This window comes from Postia placenta (assembly GCF_002117355.1).
Source record: "Postia placenta MAD-698-R-SB12 unplaced genomic scaffold POSPLAscaffold_10, whole genome shotgun sequence".
NCBI classification, from domain to species: Eukaryota; Fungi; Basidiomycota; class Agaricomycetes; order Polyporales; family Adustoporiaceae; genus Rhodonia; species Rhodonia placenta.
Genome location: NW_020169841.1, coordinates 238,736 through 264,401, shown reverse-complemented (window position 1 = coordinate 264,401; position 25,666 = coordinate 238,736). Strand labels below are relative to the sequence as shown.

Below are 25,666 nucleotides of genomic sequence, written 5' to 3'. Positions count from 1 at the left end.
CAATCCATTGCTCAGGGTATAAGCTCGTGTCGGTCGGCGAAGTCAACTCAAGCGATAACGGATGGTGGCGTGACGGGCACGAAGCTGGTCCTCATTACAGGAGGGAAAGAAGATGTTATGGGTGTGTCCTTCTATCTCTGGAACAATCCAATAAGGTGAATAGGATGATCTCCGCCGGCCGTGCCTCGAAGACTGCTGCGTCTGACCTCTCCTTCGAAGGGCGTCGTCCCAAATTTGAAGACTTAGTGCCTGAGAGATAATTGGAGCGTCTTCTTCTCAACGCATCGATACTGGCTTCATGATCCCAGATAGGGCTTTTGAAAGGGCTTTTGAAGTTCCCTTCTGGATGCCTTGCCCAAAACCCAAGGGAAGATAGGGAGAGTAGAGGGAGTTAGTACATGTGGCATTCACATACCTTCGTATTCCTGGTCACCACTACTTCCTGTGCGCACATATGGGTCGGCTTGGTCATCTGACGTCGACCGTCTGGTCATTCTTCGGGGCCGTCGTTTATTTTCACATGGGGGGCTTCTAATGCAGTCCCCTTTACAACCCTTGCCGCGTGCCATGTTGCACACCAGTCATTTTGTCATTCACAGCGAATTTGATCATATTCTATCTTTGACGATACAACTACAACGCTGCCATGGCTCCCCGTACGCCTGGGAGCCTCATCTCGACCAGAGCATTGGAACTTTGGCATTCCCATATCCTCGTCAACGTCAAGCCCGCTCTGGTGGCTAACGTGCTGAACATCTCCGGTGTCCGCTCCATACCATTGTGCACCGCCATCATAACGAGATCGTGTACGTTAGTCGATTGGTGTGCGGAGCCGTAATTAGGCGGGAGCGGCCAGGGTGCCGACTTCAGCCGTGAAGAGCCCGCAGTCGTATGCACCACCTTGTCGGCGATCAGGACAATAGACTCTGGGCACATAGCCTTCCGTAGCTGGGACAGGATTGCCACGCATTCGTCGTCTGGCCAGTCGTGCCTGTAGCAGTCGATGAGTGCGGTCGATCGGCGCCGCAATGCAGGACGTACAGGATATGCCGCAGAAAGTACACCCTTGCACCTCTGATAGGCTGTTCGGTGAAGAAATCGTGGGTCAGGAGTCGTACCCGCCCATTACCGATGGCTTCGGGATATTCCTGCGACCAAACAACTTTGGCTTGCTCAATGGTCGGCTCGCGGTCCTCGACAACGAAGTGTAGATGAGGAAACTGTTTGGCTAGATCGAGGCTCGTTCCTCCTGTGGGTTTGAGATTCAGCGAGCACTCATTGCCAATATTGGGAGAATGATACGCACCAACGCCTCCGCCTACGTCAACGAGAGTCCCGGTACCGAGACAATTCCACGGATAATCTATCGTATTCGTGTGTGAGATGCAGTACCCCTTCATCAACATGCACAAGTGCACAAACCAGTTGATATTGTAGATGCGAACGCATGGCCGCCGCCTATCATACCCAGTGCGTAGATTTCTAAGTCTGCTCGCGGCTTTACCGTGCCATTGGACTGCTTGACGCTTTGCTCCAGGTATTCCCATAACGTCAAATTGGACCCAATAGCATCTTGCCATGCTGAGATAGTCGGTGAAGTCGAATGGGTCTTGACAGGGTCAAACAAGAACGGTACTAATTTGTCCGATGCAGTATATACTTCTGCGGAGCTGTGCGAGTCGTGGTTATCGTTATTGAGATGTCATCAATTTTACGGCTGAACACTGACTGTAAAAGAATCCAGCATCGTAGAAACTCGTTCCCAACCAGAGGTTGACTAGTAGAACTGTTTGCAAAATAGCCATCCTTGACCTCGGTAAAGATGTGCACAGTACACAACGCCCGCAGAATCCGTGCTGTAGATAGATTAGTTTCATAATATACACAGTAGTAGCACAACCCACAGAGTTTCTGTTCGTCGATTCCTACCTCTTTGCTAATAAGCCCCACAGAGACACCACCCTGTCGATCTCCGCGGGCTAAGACATCGGCCACGCGTGCCCGGACAGCGACATGTAATGCTCGGGAAAGAAAAAACGAGAATCCGACGGCTGATAAGCGGCTTTCGGGCTCCTCGACGAGATCAACGCACATGCCACAAGCGCCGCTAATTATGCGTCGTGCATCGTACAAGGAGGCACTGGAAGGACGTGATGAAGCAGTCCCGGAAGTCTGCCTGCCTAGGGACACCCGCTCGGCATATTCCCAATCACTGATCACCACCTCCGAAGCATCCGAAATCATGCGGATCAGTGCGCGAAGTTCTTGTGCCTTTTTGACCGCAGACATATGGAGGAATGCTACGAGAGAAGGCCATGTAAATATGTCAGCGAGGTTTATATGAGTTTTGAACAAGACAGCATACGCGAGCACCAGCGTTTGATGGCCTTGACACGACTCCGCTGGTCGATGGAAGACCTTATAAGTTGGACTTGAGGTTCCCAGCTAGCATTACAGGGCTCTTCGTTCGTGAGACATATTGTACGTCAAGGGCGACGAATGGAGAAAGCAGGCAGGCTCAACAATAAGAGGTTCTCTCAGGGAGCATGCCGATGTAGATTGCGCGCATATGTTCCTTCAACGCCTTTGAAATGCAGCAGCCGCGCCGATGAGATGCTACATGACTGTACAAGGATGAGTGAATAAGTCCTCAAAATCATCAAATCAGGGAGCCGTACGTTAGTGTTCGCACTACAGGACAATGCTGTGAGAACGAGCCGATTCGTTTGGAATTTCTGTCATCGATGATACACACCGTCCTGAGTACCCTCGCATTCAATGGGCCTACATCGGTATTCATTTCGTACCGGGACGACCCGTACTGGCCCGGGTGACCTTCTTTGTGCGTACAGTTTGCTACGTACACCTTGATATACACACGCTAAGATACAGAAAGTGGTACGGCGAGCGTCACGCCGCTCAATATGATCCTAGTTCTCCTATTTGAAGGCCGCAGCTTGACTCAGCAGTTGATTTGGCACGAGAGAGACAGGCCTCGCGAATGATGGTTCAGGTACAAATCTTGAAGACGACGACCTTCGCGAGGTTGAAATATTCAAGAAGTGGCGATAGATCTGCCAGGAGTCTGAGCGTATCTCACGGGGAGTATTCGCGCCAATTACAGCAGCATTGAACGAGATGTTTCGCACAGATCTGATCGCCGCATCTAAATCTGATGCACGATGATCATAGTCGATCATTCTTATTTTCCTTGCGCGCGGCACCGTACCGGAGGAGCATTCATTGAAACGGTATCCGACATATAAATTCGGGACATTAGGCCCTTTCTCGCACCATCTCTGTGATAGACATGGTGCTTCGACTCTCCCAAATTTTCGTGATCTTCAAACCTGCACGCTGCGCCACTGTTTCAAGCATTTCTGGGGTACGCTCCATGCCGTTGTGGCATGCCATCATAGCGAGATCGTGGAGGTTCCCAAACGCTTGCGCAACTCCATAATTCGCTGGGAGAGGGAAGGGAGCTGGCTTCAACTGGTCGGAACCCACACTCGTGTTGAGCACCTTGTCCACAATCAGCAGCTTTGAAGTGGGAGACATTGCATCACACAAATGCGACAAGATTGTAACGCATTCATCGTCAGGCCAATCATGACTAGACGCAGAGGCGAGCGTGAGATCCAAATGCTGTCGCGAGGTGAAGAAAGAGACTGACAGGATATATCGCATGAAGTAGACCTCGGCTCCTCGTATCGGCTGTCTAGAAAAGAAATTATGGGGAACAAGCTTGACACGACCCATCTGTATCGCTTGAGGATATTCATGCGCCCAAACATATTCGGCCTGCTGGATGGTGGATGGGCGATCTTCAACAACGAAGGACAAATTGGGAAACTTTCTCGACAAATCGAGACTGGTACCGCCTGCATGATTATCGTATATGTCATTATTTGACAGTAGGAAGCGCTCCGGAACGTACCAGCTCCACCTCCGACATCCACCACGGTACTGTTACCGAGAGACTCCCAGGGATAATCTAAGCCGGTTATGATAAGTGAAACTGGACACTGGTGGGGATGATGGATACAAACCTGCATCTAGGCACGAAGCGTCCGCTCGACCCCCTGCAACCATTCCGTGCGCCCACACTGCGAGAGACGGCCGCGGGACTAGAGTGCCATCTGGTTGCTCGACCTTTTGCTCTAAGTACTCCCAGACCGTCTGGTCAGAGCCTATGGCTTCCTGCCATGCAGTTTCACGATTCGACGTGGAGTGGCCCTTGACGGGGTTGAGCAACAGCGGAAGTAACTCATCCGAGGCAGTGAACAGCTCTATGCCACTATTGCAAGTAGTCAGACATCCTATGCTCGTGAGCCACAAGATGCGACATACTGAAGAAGAATCCAACATCGCAAGTATTCGTCACCCACTAGTACCTGGCTAGTGCGACTATTGGCGAAGTGATGGTCCCGCACTTCAAGGAAGATGTGGAAAGTGCAGAGGGTGCGCAAAACACGGGCTGACGAGATGTGAGTAAGCCATCGACACAAGAATGTCAACCATGGCGCACTCAGTTTCTGCTCATGAATACCTGTCCGTCGGCTGATCTCGTGCGACGACATGCCCGTTTGGGGTTCCGCCTCAGCTAAGATATCAGGAATACCGCTCTGCACTGCGATGTGCAATGCACGCGCAAGGAAATTATAGCAAGCTATCTCTGTCAGGCGAATCCCAGGCTCCTGGCAAAGGTCGGCACACATGCCGCTGACTCCCAGAATGGTCCTACAAGCATTATGAAGGGCAAATGAGGGGACAGTGTGTCCAGCGTCGGAGGCAGGAGATTTCTCCTGGGACTCCCACTCGCTGATCGCCACTTCAGCGGCATCGGAGAACAAACGGACCAAAGAGCGCAACTGCTCCGCTTTCCCCGCGCTAGACATTCTGGGTAAGGCAGACGTGCGGCTATTTTCGTTGACTAAGTGAAGATGTAAATGGACGCCGATTGAGGACTCACGTAGGTCGATGAGAAGGGGTCAGTGCGCTGCTTCAGATTGTAGAGAGGGTACAAGGGCGCTCGAGGTGAGCATAGCCTAGCCTTTATACTTAATTCCACGATTGACCACGGGCAGCCGACGGGCCGTAACAGCATACGACAACAGCAGCCGTCAGTCATTCCTACATTTGCTTCAAGTGTGCTTCGTGGAGCGTCCTTGGTGTCAGTGGGGATGATTATCTATAGAACTGCCGGGATAATATTCTTCCATGTTCTGTGAACGCACGTCAGGCATCATACGAAGCCAGGAACCGGCGTACGCGAATCGGGCTTGCTGATTGTGCACGTCGACGAGCTTTCAATTTGAGATACTTTGCCCATACAATCGATGTGTGCAGACGCACCTGGCGGCTAGGCCGTCCTTGACTGGTACTGCAAGGAAGGTGCAGACACTACAATCTATCGCTCAAACATACACGCCCTCCTCCCAGAGACAGGATACGCTTTCGGAAAAAGGTGGGGAAGGGGGAAAGCCATACACTTCTGATGGTGGATTTCTCAATGTGCCGTTCACACACGAGCAATCACCACAACTCCCGATCGCAGCCACAATGCGCGAGAAAATCACATGTCGACTATGATGTCAAGGCAAAAAATTATGTGGGACGGTCTGACCGAGAGCGGTGTTCGTCGGTGCCGAATGTAGGTGCCCTTTGCGTCGAATTATGAGGCATAAACACGTCAACCTGGGATCTACAACGCCGATGGTCAGTTTGCGGTCAACCGCAATCAAAACAAAGCGGAAATACCATACATGCCGACCATTATCACACCCGATCCCGGCGACCATACTACTTAACGTAGTCTTGAGCAGCTAAGCCAGAATCCCATGGTTGTATGCCGGCCGAGCCTATCTAACACATTGGGCACTACTGGATACCATGGAGAATGCATCCGAGTGACAGAGAATATGGCATAGCCCAAGGGTCACCTGAACACATACTGATATATGCGTGCGTTGCCTTACCACATATCTACAACAATGGAAGTAGTCCACAATGATGAGGGAATGGTAACAAAAGTCCGCATCTCGGATAAAACTACAGCTCAGCGAGGAGCATGGTGCCCAGGTTCTGTACTACCTGGTTTCCCATGGCCTTCTCGACTTGCTCTTCGAGATGCCGCTTCGGATCTTGTTTGCCCACATGTCGTGTCTTGAGCTGATCAGACGTGAGCGTTGACTCCTCCTGAACAGACTTGTTGTACGCTTCCGAGAGACTCAGCATCGACTAAGGCTAGAGTGAGTATTATCCGTTGCTTCAGGGAATGCAGGGTCACATACTTTGATCGCTTTCTCGTTTGCCTCCTTGTGCACCTTGAAATCCCGTAGTTTCAGTCCCTCGGTCCAGTTACGTTTGTGGAGATTCATCAACATGGCCTGCTCGAGCTCGGTCTTGCGATACTGGACAGCGATCGAGTAGTAATGCCGATTCAGCCCGTGAATGAGGGCTTGGATCGAAGGCTTGTTAATATGACCGATATTTGAAGTAGTTTGTCGTGGCTCCTGGCCCTGGAGCACCGTAGCGGGGTTGATGAGGCGGAAGGCATCGATAACGACTTTCCCCTTGACAGATTGAATGGGATCAACGACTACGGCGACTGATCGTGGGTCCAATTGTTCAAAGGACTGCGTTCACAGGTCAAAATGGAGTCTCGCTTCGCCAAGAATCGACGTGCCTGCTGAGTGTTGATGTCGACGCTTGATAGCCAACATCCGAAGCCAGGGTGTGAATGGTACCACCCAACCACCATCTCCGATCTGACTGGAATCAGGAAGAGTTTTCGACGGACAATCACGCGACGTACCTGCCTGTTTGCTTCAACATGTCCACCATTCTGGTTTGGAATACATGGTCCACGGACTCCACGGATACTGAGGTTCCAGATTGTGGCATTGCGAAGACGTCAACGACCTGCACGGTATACTCGTCCACGAACTCCCCGAGCATAAGTCCCATGACCTCCATGGGAACGCCTGCTCGGCCGTGCTTAAGCATCTGAGCAGGCATGTTAGAGAGCACATCATGGAAGTGTTGTAATATGTTCACCTTGAGGAGAGCAAGGGAAGAAATGTGAATTGTTTCTCCACTATAATACTCATGAGAGATGCCTAATGTACGCTCGGGGAAAGTCGTACTTGTCTGGTACACTGGTTTCCTGGCCTGGTGCGCGGCCACCTGCCTGCGCAATCATGCGATCAATGTCGGTCTCCATGGTGGACGTTTGTCGGCGGAAGCGGTATGAGACGGTGTGGTGTTGAGCAAGCGAGTCTGGTCGCGTCCCGCTGACGCGTCCAATGAATGCAAGACGCGCACGTGTTCAGCGCGCCAAACGAGCGCCCGTTTCGAGCGTCTTTCATCCGCCCAGAACGAATGTAGTAACCTTCCTCAAGCTGAATGGCTTTCCAGCCATGTCGAGCGAGCTTTCCAATGCACTCAACCCCAATATCGTCACAACTCGAAGGCAAAGACCCGTAGATGTCTTAGTGCCAGCCCGTGTTCCACTAGTCGAGCAGCCGCGGCCATTCATTCCACACAGGAGTGAATTAGAGTATGCTATCGTCGAGCCACCGGCCCAGCCACCGCCAGCTCCTGCGCAGTGAGTATTCTCACTTTTGTGTGGAACTGCTAATCAATTGCGTGTAGGGCACCTCCGCCGGCAGCGCGAACGACTGTTGCTGTCAATGAGCTCCTTCGTGTGTTCTCAGCCACCAAGGAGGCTGCAGAAGTAGAGCGAAGGAGGAGACTTGCATGGGAACAAGACCAAGAGACCAAGAGTTCTCAGAAACAAGCTGAGATGGAGCAGCAGATCCTCGCAATGCGTGAGGAGATGTCTGTCCTCAAATCTTATGTCGCTTGGCGCGCGGTTTCGGACGGTAGACAACCCAACGGATCCGTGCAGCCCACGGGGCGCATACAGGCCATCGAGGCTGGTCCATCAGAGCCTATCGTACAGTCTCCAGATGTGCAGAACGTCTCAGCCATCCAGTCGCCAGAGTCTCATTTAGGCTCGATACAAACATTCACACCGCCGACTCCGACTCCCGCACCGACGGTCCCTCGCAGTTCAAATACCTTTGCGTCCAGACATGTCCCATGTAGCCTTCCTACCCATCCTGTACCGTCACGACATACCAGTCCCGCTATTTCAGAAACACATCGACATTCGGTAATGCATGGCCCGTCGTCCATGGCATCGTATCCCCAACCCAATATAGCAAATCCACAACCATTAATGCCACACGCAGACCAACATGGTTCACCCTCATTTGTGGAAGGGTGCTCTTCACGACCATTGTTGTCGCCAGCACATACACCGCATTACATCGCTTCTCCTACCAGTACCCATACTCCTCTGTACACGCCGGTACCCCCTACACCCAGTCCAAGTCTCCCGACCCCACCGGATAGCGCTTTTGCAACGCCCCCTTTGACTCCGATGACCGTACCGCGCAAGAGGCCAACAATTACTACGGAATATAGCACGGACGAGGAGGGAAGTAGCTCAGATGAATCAGCACGGGAAGGCCGGCCTCGCAAACGCTTTAACGGACATGATGATCGTTGCCTGACCATTCATGTAAGTTCGTTGAATATCTGTCGCCTCGAATTGGTATCCTAACCAACCTTAGCATGCAATGCGCTTGCACATATCCAGAATGATGGGAATTTCAAAGGACGATGAACTCCCAGATAGCTATGTTGAAGGCAGAGACGTTCCGACTAACGACTCCATTCGGTTCGTCTGGGATAAGACCCCGAAACAATCCAAGCATAATACCGCCATGAGAGATAGAGTCTTAATCGACCTCAAGGCCAATCGTAACCTCTACAAATATGTCCCTGAGAAAGACTTCTCCAGGAAGAGTCTCGAGACTGTCTTCGAACAAACCTTCAGGACTTTTCGGCAGAAGTTCAAGGCGCAAAAGGACAGCTCCGCTGCACTTCAGCTGAAGAAGAGGGAGGGCCAGAAAGCGTCCAAAGTTAGGAGATTGAGCAGGAAAAAACATGTACGTTCTGCGCCAGTCGAACACAATCATCTCTAATGATCGCCGTCTGTTCTTAGAAGCTTGCTAATCGGACTGAAGCGCGGAAGAAGCTGGACATGTTCTCGCATCCTGCATTTGATGGCGCGTTGCAGTTAGAATGCATGTCGTCAGAAGAGTCAGGTGAAGATGAACTTGAACCATCGACCGACACCGACGATCGCCAAACGGTACAGTTCCTCTGCATCCGTCCACTTCCCTGGCGAGCAGAACGATTGCAGCGTTTCTACGCTGTTCTAGATGAGCAGCAGCGTGAGGACGTCAGCCAAAAACCCAAACGTGGAGTTGGGCGGAAAGAACGGCGTCTTGGCGGGCACAAAGAGGGTCTTCTCATACCTCCCGACGGTGTCGCTAGCTGGATGCTTAGCAAGCGATGGATGCGGACGCTGCAGATGACGCGTCCTGACCTTGTTGACCAGGTCAGGTTGCGGGTCACAGACCCGCCAGGATTTGACTGGAGCGAGTGCTTCGCGTTGGGTGCCGAGAGCGACGATGAGGGTCGGCTCACCGAGGTTGTACCACAAGGACATATACCTTATTCTAACGCGAGTTATTCCCTGGGACATGCTCTCGATCCGATATCATGATTTTTATGTATAATATCTACTAGCAACGAGCATTTCATTCAAGGGACTATCCTGGAGTCAATGAGACTGTTTGAAATCAGCCGTATATGGTAGACGCCACTGTCAGTTGGCGCAGCGAGGTCATCACTGGTCATTGCCCTCCGCATTCCCTACGCTACATCCCTCTAGTCTGCCTCCCACTCTCATTCCCTTCGAATAGCCTATATACCACTTGTTTATGCCCAATGCATCTGCCGTTCACTCCCAACCATATACACCTCATCTCGACATGCTATCCGCCGTCCTCAGCTTTGCTTACTTCTGGCCCGGAATATCTTCCAAACTCGCAGGAGCTCTCCCGCCTAACATACTACGCTTCCAACCGACCCGGCAAGATCAACAAGCTTGCCAGTGAGCTCGAAAAGCGCGTGCGGGCGGATTGTCGCAGGGCGCAGGCGGGGAATACACGCTCTCGCGCGTGAGTTTCTCGTACTCGTGAAATCACAGTCAGATGAAACCAGGCGCATGTCAGGTCTCTCCTCATCACCCTGTACATATTCAAGTCGCTCGCCGCGGAATGTCGTCGCGACATATCACTGCTAACATCATCCCTCTTGTCTGCCATAACAACTACACTCGCCGGTCTCTCATCAGACTTGGAGGTGGCAGCCAGGGCTGCAACTGTTGTGAGTACGTCCTCGAGAACTTATGAGTACACCATCAATAATGTACGCAGTTCACCACATGGACGACATACACGGACGGCCATCTTATAGGCGTTGACCAAGGCGTCACTCAAGACTATGTCTCGTGTCTCCGACAATTCTCTGCTATGGGTGGGAAGAAGGTGAACGACACAGAGATAACTAACCGGTACGTCCGATGACTTGCTATACGTGACATGCCATTTATGCCCCGCTAGCACACGTCTTGTCGGCCTTGCAGCTCTCACAGCTGCTGTACACTCCGAGGCCCTTTACCACTCATCTACACACTTCAATCTACAGGTAACGACGATTATGCCTGCACTTCTGACATCTTTATTCGAGGTGGGGCTAGAAGCGGTGAATCGAGAGTGAGTATTTCTCTATCTCTTTGCTCTGGTGACGCTTAGGAGCGTAGAGCCTCTGCTATCAAGGAGGAACCAAATCTGGCCTTCATGGACGATTTCCGGACAAGACCTGCATTGGAGAGACGGGCAGCATCAATACATCTTCATGTCGACGGCGATAGGGGCCCTTCTTCTGGCGATGTGGTCAATGCATCTCTGCATGCACTGTCATCTATTCTTGGACACTCAACAGGAAATCAAGTGACCATCATCATGTCCGCCGTTTTTGACTTCCTCAATGACTCTGGCGGATGGGAGAAAGTCAATCATTGTCGCTGGCTAGCAGCGAAAGCAAGCGAGTGGACACAATACCAGTACCGATATGCAGTTCCGACGCGCATCGTTGAGTGTTTGGTCGAGGGGCAAGATGTGCCGCAGTCGACTGCTCGTCATAGCACTCTTGCTGCTATGGTCACTACCGTCTTCACCTCCCCGACGCCACTCGTGAATTTATCGACCTCTGATATGATCTCGGGTCTCATCTCCCTCATATTCCGGAGAATTACCGTCGATCCCGAGGACTTGCTGCTTCCCGTACTGGTCGAATGTATTGCTTCGCTTGGTACCCATGTCTACTACGCCGATCAGATCCAGGATCTGGCTGGCGAGTTGATCAGCCGGCTCCTCCTCGTCGAATCAAATGGCATCCCTGGCCCAAGCAAACCGAACGCCGAAAAGGCGAGGTCGCAGGCCATCAGGAGTCTATTGGCCGGTTTACTTGGTCTAATGCATGCAGCAGACATGCACCAGGTAGTAAAGGATGATGGACTACCCGATGACAAGGAACCACCTCCGACTGGGACTAGCGCTGAGCTACCTTCCGGATCTTCTCCCGCCCCTCAGAATGTCCATATTCGTCCTTCCCGCCGCACGAAGATCGCACCGGAGGTTTGGCAAGACACACTGGTGCTTCTCTGCGACCAAGACTATGCAGTGCGCGCAGACTACGCTGTCGCTCTCGTCTCGTACCTGCAGACGGAGATACCAAAGCTTGGTGAACACGTCGACGTCGATGGCGTGAAACGCATGCGGTCATTGGCGGAAGGGCCTTCGGAGCAGGCGAAAACGATGGCTGCCATGGTCTATGGTGACTCGACCACGCGATTCCTGAACGCGCTGCATGCATATGTCTACCTCCTTGCTACTTCAGCGGCCTTCGATTTACACACGGGGCCTGCTACAGCTGATGGCAATGGGTCGTCTGTGCAGGAAGGAAACGCAAATCATGACTCACACGGTCGGCGTTCGATAACAGTCCCTCCGCGTTCTCGCAAAACGTCCTTCATCTTGCGCGCCATGCAGAACGCGCCCAAGAAGCTATCACAGTCCGACGCACCCAGTGCAACCCTGTCTGACTGTGGAAATATACTCACCGTCCTCACGGTGGTACACGAAAACCTACCTATTCGTGGCCTTCTGACAGGTGCTCCGATGCTGGTGGCTCTGGAGAAAGCTGCTAGGGCAGACGAAGCTAGTATTGCGGTGTTGCCGCTTGCGGTGACTATCCAGCACATAGTGGCCCAGACATGGACGACAATCGGAAGGGTTTGGAAGTGTCCAGAAGTTGTAAGCGTAGCTGAACAGGTACATTCCTTAACACGCCTGTGCCATTATCGAGCTGACTGACATCTCGCAGGCTACATTGAGTATGCCGTTGCAAACAGCTCTGCCCGTCTTGCCGGAAGCACAACCGGGTACATTGCACACACCCCAGATCCCCGTGACCTTGCCATCCGAGATGTCTGACGCTCTCCCTGCTCTGGACACGAATGCTATGCAACAGTCGCTCGCCTTCAGTCAAAATGTGAAGGACACCACCGGTCTCGAACAAGAAGCTCTGCTCCGCCGTCTCACTGTCTACTGGACGCCAGAGTTGGCATTCCGTGATTGTAAGTAGTCCCATTCCCCGGGAACATACAAGTGCTCAACTTTATGTTTCTAGCTGTCGAAGCAAACACGAACTATGACTCACTCCGTCGCGATGGATTGTCGCCCCTGATCAAGGTGGCACCAGCACTCATGCACATTGACAACATATCCCTGCAAAGTCTCGCGCGTTCGACTAGAGGTGTCGGCGTGACGGACTTGCGAGATGCATTAGAAGGTCGCAGCAGCATTTCCAATCCGAACTTGTCAAATAGAGCGCCATCCATCTCGACCCTCGACCACACGTCTTTCGTGACACATCCTGACTCGCACAACAAGCTGACTCCGACGAAGTCAAGGCCTCAGCGTAGCAAGCTGGCAGGTCCCGGAGAGGTCCGCGATGTTCTTAACAAACTAGGGATTGGGAAGCAGAACGGTGCCTCACAGTTGAAGTCGTCTTTCCCAATCCTTCAGAAACCGGATCAACGGTGAGTAGAGTGAGGCTTGTGTGAGGCAGTCCCTCATCAACCGTCCGTCCGTCTTACAGAGCTCCCGTGCTAACACCACCATACAAGGCATGAGCTGCATGAGCATATTTCAGCCCAAGGGTAGACTCACCTCATTATTACATTTGGTTTTCCAAGATACTTATCCACCAGGACTCATGTCTCTAATCACTATGTGTAGCATTAATCCCCATTTATATTGCCATGTTGGACACCATGTCATCGCTCTATATTCCTGGATCTTGTTCACCTGGGTCTGTTCGTAGAGACAATCCTACGTCGTGCTTCCTCTTCTCGTCCGCGCCAAAACGCAATCTCACTTTGTGCCTTTGGGTGGCTCGTCGCTCCTCGCTGCAGACAAGAAATATTGAGCGAGCGCATATATACCATGATGTCCTCTCACTTACACTAAGACCCTGCAGAATGATCTCGTACATCGAACCTTGCATTGTCGCTCTCGCAACAACATCGTTAATCTTGTCCGTATGGCTTGTGATAAGCGTCGAGAGCTCTTGTCTAAGGCGGAACAAACTGATTACAGTTATCAGCATTCCCTTCGGAGGCCTGTCGATCAAAGGACATACTTCGAGAAAATCATGGTCTCCTCTGGTTGGTCCGTGAGTGCTATGAAGGAATTGAAGACGCGCACATATCGGCGGCATATCTAGATCATTTGGTTAGCTTGGCAAAGGAAATAACGAACGATGCTCACGCTCATCACGGTCGCGTCAGTGGTTGTAGACCCTCTACGGAAGTATCCGGATGTCGTACCCTCAGCAAGCTTCTTTAAGGACTCAACATTGTCTGCCATGGCCTTCTGGAACACGGGCCACATCTGCAGTCGGATTGTGAAGATGAAAGTCTCCAATGGTGAACAGCTGCGTCTCTGCACTTCCGCCATAACATCTTCCGTGAGTCGAATCATGGTAAGCAATGGCACCACAGGAGGCGCAGGGTCAAGCATCGATCGAACAAATGTCTAACATCAACAATGCTTGAGTTAAGTTCGTAGCCCAGCAATCTCCCACTAACCTGACAATACTCGAGAACTGGATCCATAATTTGCTTCCAAATAACGTTCATAGCAGACTGATCGTCCTTGGTAGCCTGTCCTTCTGCATTCATCAATGCGCCGATACTTCCGATACTGGTCACGCGCTGCTTGGGCGTGAAGCCAAAATCAGAACCCGCATTAGAGCGGCTGTCATCAAAGTCGCCTTGTGTAGGCGAGAGAAGGGAAGTCGGGGAGAGAATAGATCCGCTGGACTGCTTGGAGTGCATGGACGGTCGGGGTTCCACCGCGAAGAAGGCCATGATGAACGTGTACTCAGCCGTTGCATTATCCATGAGGACAAGCAGCATGGACCGCAGCAAGGCTTCGACCGGTTCTTTCTGATGGGTGTGTCAAGACGGAACTTCGGCGAAGTTGTGCATGGCTCACATGAGACTTATCGTCCACCATGTATGCGAGTACCGGTCCAGGACCGTCAATCCGCGAGTGCGAGAACCTGTCGACGTCTACCTCCGGCTCCACGTTCGTCTCTCCAGCACCAGCGATGATCGTCTCATTTTTCTCCACCCAGCGTGCCTGCGTATGTGATGAGTAGGGCAGAGACGTAGTCTCAATGTGAAGCACCTTAAGATACCCCAGACTGCGTATATACCGGCGGAATCCAGTCTCAAAATATGTACGGGCTGTTCCCACGTACGCCCTCTGCACCTCACTTGCTACGGGTGGGGCATGGCGCTGCAGGAATTCGAAAAGAGACCTGTATTTCAACAGGACCGAGGTCTGAATGACTTGCATGTTGGTTGTCATGCTGCTCCGTATCGGCTGCAGCATGGCAAGAAAGAAAGTACGCAGCTTTGTCGCCGCCTGTATGAAAGTCTTCAACGTCCGTATATGCGGGTGAAAGAAGGGGTAACGCACCACGATCCGCAAACCTTCTGCTACTTCTGCGAGATCTCTCGCAGCCTTGACTCGAACGCGGACTTTCACGGCATCTAGCCTGTTCTCGAACTCGACTATAGCTGGTATCCATGGCTCACCCACGGGGGTATCAAGGATGAGGGTAGCCAATTCCGGTGAAATACAGAGGTCCACAAGTAAGTGAGATAGCGGTTTCTCGATTTTCTGAGCGACGTATGTCAGAACGGCGGTAGCACACCAAGGGCAAAATATCAGATACCCTGCGGCTCTTCAATTTGTTCTCGATGTCCTTGCTACGGTCCTGTAGGGTGGATATCTGCCCAGACACAGCCGACAAGTCTTTCTGAAACGTCGATAGGAAGTTCTCCAGAGAGTCGAGCAGATTCACGCTTGTCTGTTATGTACATGTCAGATATCAACGAAGCCGCTGAAAAAGGATGTTCGATGCTACTTGTACTTGGTCGTGCAGCTCCACGAAGTCTTGGGCACGTCGACCATCTTCTAGCACGTCCGTCAAGAATGTGTTCGTAAGGGCCTCGGACATAATGATATTCACTCACAAGACATCCTATCCGACCTATATGCCTCATGTGAATGCGACCCCTCACCCGGAGAGATGCTCAGCGGCGTAATACTAGTATCTGACCTGGAGGCGTGAGTATGCTGCAACGAGCGATTCTTTGACCATGCGAACCAATTGAGGCCATTTCTATCTCTCAGACAGTTTTCAACGTCCTCCCTTGAGCGACGACAGTGATATACCACGCGTCGGAGCTATTACCAGCCTATGGTAAAGATGTGGGAGGTGGGAGGTGGGAGGTGGAAGCTAAGCGCGGTGGAAGCGCCGCTGGCGGTGAGACGCCACAACGATCGTGCGCCATCGTGTTTACTATGATCTTGCCCCATATGGCAGACATCTTAGTTCGCTGATGCCCATACTATAGAGCTGTCCCAGCCCAAGAATTAAAATTATAGGTCGAACCGGCAGTATCTTACAGCGTCATCGGTAGTCCAGAAGTATTTTTCGTGGTCTTACTTCACCATTCTAAACTGTTCTATCAAACCCCTGTGCAGATGATCTGGGCCTCCGAGGTGTCTCAGAGACTAGATGCTACCAACATGTGGAGCGGTGTTTGTTGCGAATGCGCCAGCTCTCATCACAATTGGCCGCGCCCATAGACCATGGACGCATAGCATTGCTATCACGGTATCGAACATTGTTTTGTCCGCGCGGTGAAGAACATGATACGGTACCCGATACAACAGACACATTCGATATACACAGCGGATACCACGAAATACATTGTTTAAATAACTAGACGACATAAGTAAATCAAGTTTTCAGACAAAGGATTAAATAAATGCCTCGTTTAACTCCATAAATCATTATACAGTCTTGTCCATGAGGCTACGACGAGAAGTCCCGGCATCAAACATGTCCGCTATGTTTCTCGTAGTCGTGTCGTTGATAACAGAGTATCCCCGTTCTGACAGACGCTTCCCAGCGCCGATACTGTCAGTGACCCATTCGGGCTTGACAACGTGTACCTTGCTTTTGGACCTCGTTGTCAGCAGCTTCTGCGTTTTGGCTCCGCTGAGCTGTTGGGACGTGAGAATGTGAGTTGCGCCGGAAGCTGTGTGTCTGACAAGATGATCAATATAAGCCTGCCTGGAAGGTCGGACATTTGGAAACGGGAAGGCTCACAAAATCTGTCCTCCAGCGAGCGTTACGATCCGCTTCATCTCGGTGTCCGTGGTGCCATCCAGATACCCATTGATGTAAACCAGGACATTGCTTAGAACTTTTGCGTCGCGGCCAGAGGGTTTCTCAGGCAATTGCTGCGCCAGCTTCTCGCTTCTCGACTCCCAGTAGCTCTTCTGGTTCACACGGCGATCTGAGCGCTGATGTCCTGTAGCAGCAGACGAGATGTGATCTACGCCAATAGTAATTTTTAATTTGACGAGGCGACTATCGAATTTGGGATACCGACCTGAGCGTTCATAAATATCTGAGTGGGTGATCGGGTTTGATTCGTCAGATAGCGTGTTGAGCAAATGCTTGGTAAGGGCAGCCGATGATGGCTTGCCACCGTCCTTGAGTAACGGCGCGAGAATTCTGTGGGACAACTTGAATTGGCGACCTGGACAAGTGAATCTGAAAGAGAAGTACTTCGAGGTCCTTTTCCTGTCTCTCGACTGTTCTAATCTGCGTTCATGCGACTTGCTGACACCGTAAGGATTATAGCGTAGCACCGGTCGCTGTTTCTCCCTGTCCGCCCCTACTTCGCGCGTCGTCGATGGTTTCACGATATTCACGAAACGGTCCATGAAGAATGGGAAGAAATATGTACAAAGTGAATTGAAGGAGTGGTGGAGGTTTAAACGGCAGACATGGGTTGAACAAAGCGCACTCTCGAGGGTCCGACTCGCTTCAAGTGCGTGAACGCGGTTGTGGCGGCGTAATTAGCCTCGGTCACGGGACAATGTCACATTGTGACCGACGTGTTGTTTCGCTTTGTTTGCATCTGAACCTGTAAGTTTCTACGCCTGCCTTCAATGCACGCCCGGTCAATATCATGCTCGCAGGTCTAACCGCGGGGCTTTGATACTCACCAACACAGCTATTCACAGCCCCTCGTTCAACATCCATCTTTAGTATAAACATAGTGTCTTAGGAGCAGCTTGACTGCAATCGCAATGCGGTTCTAAAGCAAATATCATTCGTACACAATGGGTCTGGGCCCAAATGCAAAGCGTTATAGGTCTGTTTCATACCTTGACCGACCAACGGACGCCCATCGTGAAAACGCGAGGGTCTGGTGTGGGTCTGTCCCAGCCTAGCCAGACTTCGCCTCCAACCTCACGCCCAGTCAACCGGAGGGCTTGCCTCCAGACGTGGGTCTGGGTATGAGGTGCGACTTTGACAAATCAGCGCGGCTCGCATACAATGTCCATAGAACGCGAGAAGATCACGGCGTGCCTATTTTTACGCGTACTCGTGGTCCTATCTAGTCCTATCTGCCCTTCGACGCCGTTGGCGGGTTTCACGGTGAGTTGGTCGGGTCTAGTACGGGCACGAGAAGCGAGGCAAAAGCATACTTTCGGGCACTATGCCGAGGGCCCGGCAATGCAGCGCAGTGCCTCTTTGTAACTCTAGTCTGTGGCTGCAACGAACTGATTGTTGCATGATGACAGGGTCTAAATGATCTCCAGATGTGGGTCATACGAATTGGATGGTACAGTATGGCTACGTCTTAATAATAGTCTCATAAGTCAAAACGTCACCTGGTTTTACTTATGGCACGAGCCTGGACCTCATGCGGCGACATTGTGCTGCGGGAACCCGCTTGCTCCCTTTGGTCATGCCGATTCACGCTTCTTCCGAGGCTAGCAGTAACATCCCCTGATACTTCCCGAAACATGGCAAACCACAGCGGCGATATCTCGGTCGAGCTGATGTCATAGCGATTCTGCCTATCTTTCTCACGCTCACACTGTTGTCATCAAAATGCCCGATCGTGCATATTGCATGTATGGCCGAGCAGCAACGCAAAATTTCCTTGGCTTAGCGCAAAGTGTTTGGGTTCCGGCAATATCATTTTCACAATGACGAATACATACGCATTACTTTTTCTGGATACTGATATCCAGCCGCTTCGCTAAGAAACCAAGAGCAAATAGACCCATGAAGGCGGTAGCAACAGCCAGAGGTTTCTTCAAGTGCGCCGTGACCGGCACTTTGTATGTCACCTGGACACGCATTTGTCAGATTCTGAACGCATGGCAAATAGACGACTTACATATATGACGCCAGCATGTTTATGAGTGAGCCGCCCATACCTCAAGACTATTGCAGGCCGCCCAACCGTATCAAGATATGTAACATGTGTGGTGATACCGCTCTCGGTCGGTACGAACGGAGGATAATAATCAACGTCACTGAGGCTCCGCAGATCAGCGTTTAGTTCATAACAGGATAGCGGAGTACTCACGTCGCCGCTTCGGGCAGGATGATGTTGATTTCTGCTTCATCCACCACCGCGCCGGGAATCATCGTCATAAGTGGAATACCGACGATGTACTTGCCAGTGGCCTTCTCATAGCTGGAATAATCCGCAAGCGGGGAATCCCAACCTAATGTGAAAGTGTAGTTCCATCCTCCCATAAGCGGGTAGCGCGGTCGAAGCTCGAGCAAGCTCGGCTGGCTGCGACCGTTCTTTCCCTGCGAGGGCGAAGTACGTAAATGGGAAGTAGAAACATTTCCGATTAGGTCATAGTAGTAGGGAGAGTGGATGCCTGCTGGCAGCTGAACAGTCAGGGAAGGAAGCACATGCGGCGGCGGACGTCCGTAGAACATCGTGGACTGGTGTTCCAGACGCGAGAAGTGCCCCTTCAACCTATGAGCGAAGAGTGATTAGCATGGTCCGGTCTCAATGAAATCCTATATGGAGTATAGAATCGACAACGTACGCGGGGCCCGCATTGCGCAGGTGAAACGTATCTTCAATGTTCAAGTTTGCGCCCCAGTGACTAATCTCGGCCGACCTCTTGAGCTTCATGACCTCAACTAGAGGACTGTCGTAGGCGTAGTGTACCGCGACGTGCTCCTGCTTCGCGTCAAGGAATTCCTTCGCAGAAGTGATCGGGATGTTATTAAAGGGACCATATGTGATCGTCGCGCCAGATTTTGTCACGGGTATTTCAACGGTGAAGTCGTCAAGGCCGGGGGGATTAGTGTAAGAATGGATATTGGGAGTGGGAGTCCTGGTACGGCATTCATATTGGTGCTGAGTGGCTGGCGTGATAAAACATACCTAAATTTGATACGCTCTACCAACGTCTTGTACGGACTGACTACGAAAAGATCCGTTTCGTACTTTAACGACTGCGGGTCCTTCTGTGATGCCTGCTCCGGCCAAGGGTACGTTGCATGCGTCTCAACCGTCTCGACGACAAGGTTGGCGGTCTCGTTGATCTTCATTGCGTGTGGCAACGCAACGGTGTAGAAATGCACTCCGCTATTACATAGGCCATGTAGTGAGTACTCGAGCCAGTCACGCACGCGTACATACATCTCGGGATCATAGCCGCCCTCGAACAAGGGCAAAATAGCGGCCTGACCCTTTATCTTGGCTTCTAGCCAGCTTGTCCTCTCGTGTTCACGCTCCCCCAGGGCGATAGTATATTCTGAGGCATCGCCTTCCAGTGCTTTCACTGCAAACGTCGTGGTGACCTGGACGAGCGAGCCGGCCACCTCGACTGTCCGTACAACAGCGGTATTCTCAAAGGAGTGATCAGCAGAGACGAAGGACTGAAGCAGCAAGCTCAGGAGCAGCAGTGGCGAACATCGCCAGCGAAGGACCATGGTGTACGGTCGAGGTAGGTGTTGGGTTCTCAGCCACCGCAGTTGTAGACGTGGTCGATGATCGAACCGACCCAATTTGGCAACTTGAGCTTCACACAGTGTCACGGCGACCATTGGATGCCAACTACAAACTGGACATACGCAAACGCCAACCAAAACACCCCCAGTCACGTAGAAAGAGTAAAAGATTGGAATGAAGTGGACCGAATACAGAGTGAAGGCACGATGTGCTACCAAGCCCATGATGAGCCGGGGTTTCGAATGGGCACGTCATCCCTGGTAATCCCTGCTGACACAATCCTCCTCAGCTTTCGCGCTCGCTCGTCCTTGAGAAGCTCTGCTCTCGTTTTCCCTTCCCGCAGCATGACATGCAAGCGCGAATCTGGGTGTTCTCGAATGCCCATCCTGCCGCGACCCTTGGGCTCAATGCGCTTGAGTACCTTCGGACCCTTCGTTACCCATGCCTCCGCTACCCAGCATATTAGCCAATAAGCACAGAATGAAATCAAAGTCTTTTAGACGCACCAACGATGAGTTTCTTCTCCTGAAGACCCTTCAGCCTCGTGGCATGGTCCTTCGCTACAGCCAGCATGCTTTTGATACGCTTACTCGCCCGCTTCTCGCTGAATTGCATTTGCAAGATGGCAAGGTCGACTGGCTTGCCAGAAATCTGCCGCCCAAGCATGTTCAGTTTGCGGTGTGAGATCTTGAAGTTAGCCGTGGAGTATTTGTGCTGCATGCGCGGTCAAAATGCTTCTTTATCCCCTAGATTGGGTAGTGTGCACATGCCTCGGTGTATTTCTTGGACAAGTCGGCACCGGGGGCAGAGCTTCCTTCTTCTGTCGCAGTAGGAAGGGACTCGAAGACGCTCAAATGCCCCTTCTCCACCTGGTCTTTACGAGCAGCAGCAAGCTCCTCTTCTGTCATTTGCTTGCGCACGTTCATCCCCAAGTTCTGTCGGATCCAGCCCAATGGTCCGCTGGAAGCACTGCATAGGATAAATATCGTGAATGTTGCAACGCCAGTGTCCCGAGCATAAAACGTACTGTCGGCGGGGATCCCAAAATATCCGTGAGCTGGACGCAATTGGTGAGGCCTTCAGAATAGCCGATCGACACCCAGCTATTGCGGCCATTCAGATAATAAGTCAAAGTGTGAATTCACTGGCCTACCATGTCGCAGACCCGCCCCAAAAGCCTGCATTGTCTGCTAAGATGTACGCTGTGAGTGAAGGGCCTACACCAGCGTCAATGTCCAAGAAGTAAATGGCCGACGCGATTTCCCACGGCGTGGGCGCGTCGCGTCTGCGATCACTCTGGCGCGCAGGACAGACTTGGACAGGCACGACATCCTTCCGCTGCCACGACCTCAGAACTCAAGTCGGGGGACACTATACATCTCATGGCTCTTACGCTCGGCACTATTCTCTATGTCGCCATCCTTCTTATAAATGCCATGGCGGTTCTCAGCGAGGACAGGTTCCTTGCGCGAAGTGCGTCGTACGGAAATCCAGCGTCATTTGTGCCTTCTCACATTCCGCATCAGTTGGATGGTCATCAGCACCAGTACCGACGGTAGCTGCTGGGTTTCAGGCGTACGGGGCCGCCTATGACCAGCCAGGCTATCCAGGAGCTCAGGACGTTAGTGTGAAAGCACGGCTCATAAACCTCATCAGTGCGGTGCGGACGTTGATGCGAAGTACGTGGTATGGTCAATACTTTATGTGTCGGTGCTCACAAGTCTGCTTTGCAGTACCTCTGATCGGACTGAACCTTGTCGTCATCGGATACGAACTCATCCTCGGTAGTTGAATACTGGCAACAGATCAACCATACTACAACATCAGTCGCTCATACTGCCACTATCGCCACTGTCTCCGTTTAGCTTTTCATACGCCTCATTAATCTGCCTGACGAAGTCATGAGGGCTGTGGCCGTTCTGTGTGTAAGATGTGTATATCAGTAGCTTACGAGGAATATCTCAGCGCGGCGCACCTCGCACTGCTTCCACGTTTCGTCGTGGATGCAGACTTGCTTGCCGTTGATCATGATCGTACAGCTGTTGCTAACGTCGAGTATGAATGGTGCCTCACGTCATGAGGCCTAATAACTTGACTTACACAATCCCTAAGCTGTGGCTGGCCCTCACACTCTCTTGCAGTAATTGCACACCCTCCGCCGCTTTGCCGCTACCATCGGTTCCGGCACAGGCTCCCACGCTGCTTCCCTCCCAATCAATGTTGTGAGTGCTGGAACACTGCAACGCCGTTTGTGGAAGGCCAATCTTGTCTTTGCCCTGATAGTTCAGGCATTGTACAAATTCCCAGGACTGAGTTGGGGTGGCATATTTCTGAACGCAGAGCTCGTGCACATTTCCGGCACACTCCTCCGGTCCATGTTTGCATGTAACGCCGAAATCCGGTTCCGAAGGGTTGATGCTGTTCAGATCCCATCTGTTATAGAAATGAAATGGCGTTGGGTTGAATAGCACTTACGATCCAATGAACGAGAGTGACAAGTCAACCTTGTTTCCGACCCTCTTGAGGACGTGGTCGAAAACCGATTCGCACAGAATAGCATCTGGGCAGCGGCTCATTACGCCGAGAACGACCGGGACTTTGACGTCGGCATCCAGATCATAGTTGACTTGAGGTTCAGACTGGACAACTAGGGGCGGAGAGGCAACAACGGCGCCGATGGCCAGTGCAGAGAGTACAAGATATGCGTACGCGCCCGACATGGTGGCCGGGAGATGACGAGGGAAGGGACCGCCTGGACCACTTGCGCCCAGCATGGCGCAATTGGGACTGCCGGACTGCCAACATGGTCATCCGCGTTCTCAGCACATGCATGAGCGTGACATTGGAGCGAAATGTGAAGCACCTTAACCGATGAGGATTCAATCTTATCTTATCTATCAGCGGTGGCTGTCTGAGGGGACAAACAGAATCGCGGTTATTGACTATAAGTACTACATAAAGACAGACAGTAGCAGACGACCGCAACAATTCGATCCACGTCCCCGCCAATGTAAAGCTTTACCGAGCTATTCGACGCCGAGGGCGGAAGTTTAAGGCTATCTATCGGAGGTACCTGACCGCTGCCCGACTGTGATCTTGTCCCAGTTTCAGAGGCAATGTGTTGCGCATCACGGCGTGTGATTGTTCCCGTTCTGGGGTCTGGCAGAAGGTACCTAGGTGATTTGATGATATCCGATTTTGACGGAGGTAGAACAGTGTTCTTGACAACACTGCAAAGCATGTCGTGTCGAGGAAAGTCTGAGATACGAGATGTCCTGTGTGAATTTGCATACAGGAGGGTCAAGGCCTGAGCAACATAAAATATAACGGCGACAAGTCGGCGTGTCTAGCGACCGCTGAGTGCTCGTTAAGGTATTTGATGAACTGCCTTCAAACACGAGAACGGCAGTCGCACAGATATGAAGAATCAATTACATACAGTCGCTCTTAATTTTGAGTTGGGACGGCTTTCATGACGGCACACTGGTGGTGCATTCAATGAACGAGCGCCTGCGGAGAACTGCATTGGGAGTTGCACAATCTGTCCAAAACAAAGAAAACATACGGACGGACGGATCTGCCAAGACCCCCGGAATGAAGAATCCTCCCCAAAGCGCTGTTTCTCATCGTCCAGCTCGGGCACTATCCCACCATTCCCGAGCCTCTGCTTCTGATGATGGTGGCTCGAAATATTTACAGCGCGAGCGAAATGCTGCGGAGCGTTAACTACAGGGCATAGGCCGGGTTGGATGAGAACATACCATCCAGGGATCTTTGACGCACGATCTGCTCTACGGCCAACTCGTTGTGCACCTGATTGCGCTGTCACGGGCTGTCAGTAAGATACCGAGTAAGTTCGAGCACTGAGACGGGGTCTCACTTTGACATCCTCCGCATAAAGTGCACCCTGTGTCCGACGTTGTTGTGTAGGGTCGTTTCCTTCGGTGTCTAATGACCTGCGCTTTTCATCCATGGATTGATCCACTACACCAACGCAATAGTTGATAATCTCTGTGCGGCGCTTCCAGTTGGCTACGCTAAAGCTATCAATACAACGAGGAAGCGGCAACATCTCATGTCCGAACGTACCCATGAGTTCTCGCCATATTTGAGCGCACGCCTGTTCCTCCACATTCCCACCGCCGCCGAGACCCTGTCTGTCTCGATCACGAAACTGTGCGTTGGTACGGTTGAGCCGCATAGTGATTGTATCGTCCAATCTACGATACTCCTTCATGAGATCTGTGCCAGGTGAGCGCCATCAAGACGCGATGTATCAAGCATTCAGAAGATGCCACTAGCGATGAGACAGAGAACGGAACCTTTGAATAAAGTGAGGTTATGACAAGTTGCTGGCGAGACATGCACCGTCTTTGGTGCTAGCGTCGGTGCCTGTACAGCGAGGCTGCCAAGGGGAATATGAGCGGGCATTGCAGATGTACGCGCGAAGGAGGTTCGCGTCGAGCGCTAGGGCATCTGAATCCGTGCGTCACCGGCACCGCATCGGCGAAGCGTGCTGCCGACGGCGTCCATCGAAATCATTAACATAGATCTACATGGGCGCTCCGAAACCACATTAGGATTGCCGAAATTGAATATACATCCATGAGCAAATTACTGTACGGGCGGAGACTACAATGGTGTGTGGTATACTAGAGCAAACAGACCGGCGTCAGCAGGCGCACAAACAATCAACAATATGACATGACGCCTCCCACGCGCGATAAGCCAAACGTCCGCAAGGCCATGGGAAGCCACGAGCAAAGTAGCAGAAATAGAAAGCGAAATCCGTGATACCCGACACCCGTGAGGACAGATGCACTCTATAGGGCCCGCGATGTCGGACTTTGTCCAGGCTGTCACATCCGTCCCGTGACGTGCGCTGCAGCGGAGTCATTCCGACTCATTCATTGCACACGCCGCTCACCACACTGCTCTTCCTCGCTGGCAGGATCGGTGTCGTACTGCGCTGTCATAGGAAACATTCTCCTGTCCCTTTTCGACCTCGACGGAACATGGCCGTGAACAGAAGACATGTGTCTTTGCCGCCGTGCTGGGTCTTTGAACTTCTCTCCGCAATCGGGGTAAGGGCACACGTGCGGTGTCGCGCCAGTACTGTGTGAAACACCCGTTCAATGGTGCTGCTCCATGACGGTCAATAAATTACAACTCACTGTGTATTCAAGTGGGTATCCAGGTTACTTTTCTGGGCGAAAGCTTTACCGCAGAACTTGCACTTATGAGGCC

The 25,666-nt window shown here is 51.9% G+C and overlaps 12 protein-coding genes across 12 annotated transcripts; 3 read left to right on the top strand and 9 right to left on the bottom strand.

The window, feature by feature from the left end:
* Positions 1-633: 633 nt before the first annotated feature.
* POSPLADRAFT_1147514 (hypothetical protein) lies at positions 634-2,289 on the bottom strand (the record flags this gene model as incomplete). The annotated part of the gene is made up of 6 exons (XM_024486072.1): positions 634-991; positions 1,042-1,249; positions 1,307-1,363; positions 1,423-1,670; positions 1,730-1,856; positions 1,905-2,289. 6 exons carry the CDS (start codon positions 2,287-2,289, stop codon positions 634-636), a joined length of 1,383 nt encoding a protein of 460 aa, XP_024336983.1.
* A 987-nt stretch (positions 2,290-3,276) lies between these two features.
* On the bottom strand, positions 3,277-4,898 carry POSPLADRAFT_1058363 (hypothetical protein; the record flags this gene model as incomplete). Its single annotated transcript, XM_024481028.1, has 5 exons — positions 3,277-3,881; positions 3,938-3,994; positions 4,050-4,297; positions 4,351-4,477; positions 4,529-4,898. The coding sequence occupies 5 exons, from the start codon at positions 4,896-4,898 to the stop codon at positions 3,277-3,279; spliced, it is 1,407 nt and encodes a 468-aa protein (XP_024336982.1).
* A 1,153-nt stretch (positions 4,899-6,051) lies between these two features.
* POSPLADRAFT_1047653 (hypothetical protein) lies at positions 6,052-7,225 on the bottom strand (the record flags this gene model as incomplete). The annotated part of the gene is made up of 6 exons (XM_024479336.1): positions 6,052-6,240; positions 6,294-6,638; positions 6,685-6,763; positions 6,818-7,008; positions 7,060-7,099; positions 7,149-7,225. The coding sequence occupies 6 exons, from the start codon at positions 7,223-7,225 to the stop codon at positions 6,052-6,054; spliced, it is 921 nt and encodes a 306-aa protein (XP_024336981.1).
* A 196-nt stretch (positions 7,226-7,421) lies between these two features.
* POSPLADRAFT_1058361 (hypothetical protein) lies at positions 7,422-9,643 on the top strand (the record flags this gene model as incomplete). Its single annotated transcript, XM_024481027.1, has 4 exons — positions 7,422-7,609; positions 7,657-8,590; positions 8,643-9,020; positions 9,077-9,643. The coding sequence occupies 4 exons, from the start codon at positions 7,422-7,424 to the stop codon at positions 9,641-9,643; spliced, it is 2,067 nt and encodes a 688-aa protein (XP_024336980.1).
* Positions 9,644-9,867: 224 nt separating this feature from the next.
* POSPLADRAFT_1058360 (hypothetical protein) lies at positions 9,868-13,180 on the top strand (the record flags this gene model as incomplete). Its single annotated transcript, XM_024481026.1, has 8 exons — positions 9,868-10,100; positions 10,155-10,308; positions 10,359-10,495; positions 10,545-10,671; positions 10,737-12,317; positions 12,370-12,622; positions 12,676-13,087; positions 13,147-13,180. The coding sequence occupies 8 exons, from the start codon at positions 9,868-9,870 to the stop codon at positions 13,178-13,180; spliced, it is 2,931 nt and encodes a 976-aa protein (XP_024336979.1).
* Positions 13,181-13,351: 171 nt separating this feature from the next.
* Positions 13,352-15,579, bottom strand: POSPLADRAFT_1047650 (hypothetical protein; the record flags this gene model as incomplete). Its single annotated transcript, XM_024479335.1, has 10 exons — positions 13,352-13,456; positions 13,513-13,636; positions 13,690-13,769; positions 13,818-14,084; positions 14,138-14,497; positions 14,547-14,693; positions 14,742-14,981; positions 15,036-15,239; positions 15,295-15,429; positions 15,487-15,579. 10 exons carry the CDS (start codon positions 15,577-15,579, stop codon positions 13,352-13,354), a joined length of 1,755 nt encoding a protein of 584 aa, XP_024336978.1.
* Positions 15,580-16,421: 842 nt separating this feature from the next.
* Positions 16,422-17,363, bottom strand: POSPLADRAFT_1058358 (hypothetical protein; the record flags this gene model as incomplete). Its single annotated transcript, XM_024481025.1, has 4 exons — positions 16,422-16,677; positions 16,741-16,969; positions 17,027-17,151; positions 17,206-17,363. 4 exons carry the CDS (start codon positions 17,361-17,363, stop codon positions 16,422-16,424), a joined length of 768 nt encoding a protein of 255 aa, XP_024336977.1.
* Positions 17,364-18,659: 1,296 nt separating this feature from the next.
* Positions 18,660-20,400, bottom strand: POSPLADRAFT_1047648 (hypothetical protein; the record flags this gene model as incomplete). Its single annotated transcript, XM_024479334.1, has 6 exons — positions 18,660-18,785; positions 18,836-18,974; positions 19,028-19,432; positions 19,506-19,799; positions 19,850-20,053; positions 20,108-20,400. 6 exons carry the CDS (start codon positions 20,398-20,400, stop codon positions 18,660-18,662), a joined length of 1,461 nt encoding a protein of 486 aa, XP_024336976.1.
* A 224-nt stretch (positions 20,401-20,624) lies between these two features.
* POSPLADRAFT_1040481 (hypothetical protein) lies at positions 20,625-21,606 on the bottom strand (the record flags this gene model as incomplete). The annotated part of the gene is made up of 5 exons (XM_024477751.1): positions 20,625-20,869; positions 20,926-21,133; positions 21,190-21,388; positions 21,447-21,522; positions 21,573-21,606. 5 exons carry the CDS (start codon positions 21,601-21,603, stop codon positions 20,631-20,633), a joined length of 753 nt encoding a protein of 250 aa, XP_024336975.1. The 3' UTR covers positions 20,625-20,630.
* A 195-nt stretch (positions 21,607-21,801) lies between these two features.
* POSPLADRAFT_1058354 (hypothetical protein) lies at positions 21,802-22,211 on the top strand (the record flags this gene model as incomplete). The annotated part of the gene is made up of 3 exons (XM_024481024.1): positions 21,802-21,892; positions 21,946-22,098; positions 22,153-22,211. 3 exons carry the CDS (start codon positions 21,802-21,804, stop codon positions 22,209-22,211), a joined length of 303 nt encoding a protein of 100 aa, XP_024336974.1.
* On the bottom strand, positions 22,181-23,174 carry POSPLADRAFT_1182622 (hypothetical protein). Its single transcript, XM_024488938.1, has 4 exons — positions 22,895-23,174; positions 22,520-22,837; positions 22,395-22,464; positions 22,181-22,338 (listed from the first exon to the last, which is right to left on the bottom strand). Exons 1-4 carry the CDS (start codon positions 23,137-23,139, stop codon positions 22,243-22,245), a joined length of 729 nt encoding a protein of 242 aa, XP_024336973.1. The 5' UTR covers positions 23,140-23,174; the 3' UTR covers positions 22,181-22,242.
* Positions 23,175-24,042: 868 nt separating this feature from the next.
* POSPLADRAFT_1148766 (hypothetical protein) lies at positions 24,043-24,850 on the bottom strand (the record flags this gene model as incomplete). Its single annotated transcript, XM_024486223.1, has 5 exons — positions 24,043-24,131; positions 24,181-24,241; positions 24,300-24,451; positions 24,509-24,661; positions 24,742-24,850. The coding sequence occupies 5 exons, from the start codon at positions 24,848-24,850 to the stop codon at positions 24,043-24,045; spliced, it is 564 nt and encodes a 187-aa protein (XP_024336972.1).
* Positions 24,851-25,666: the final 816 nt, after the last annotated feature.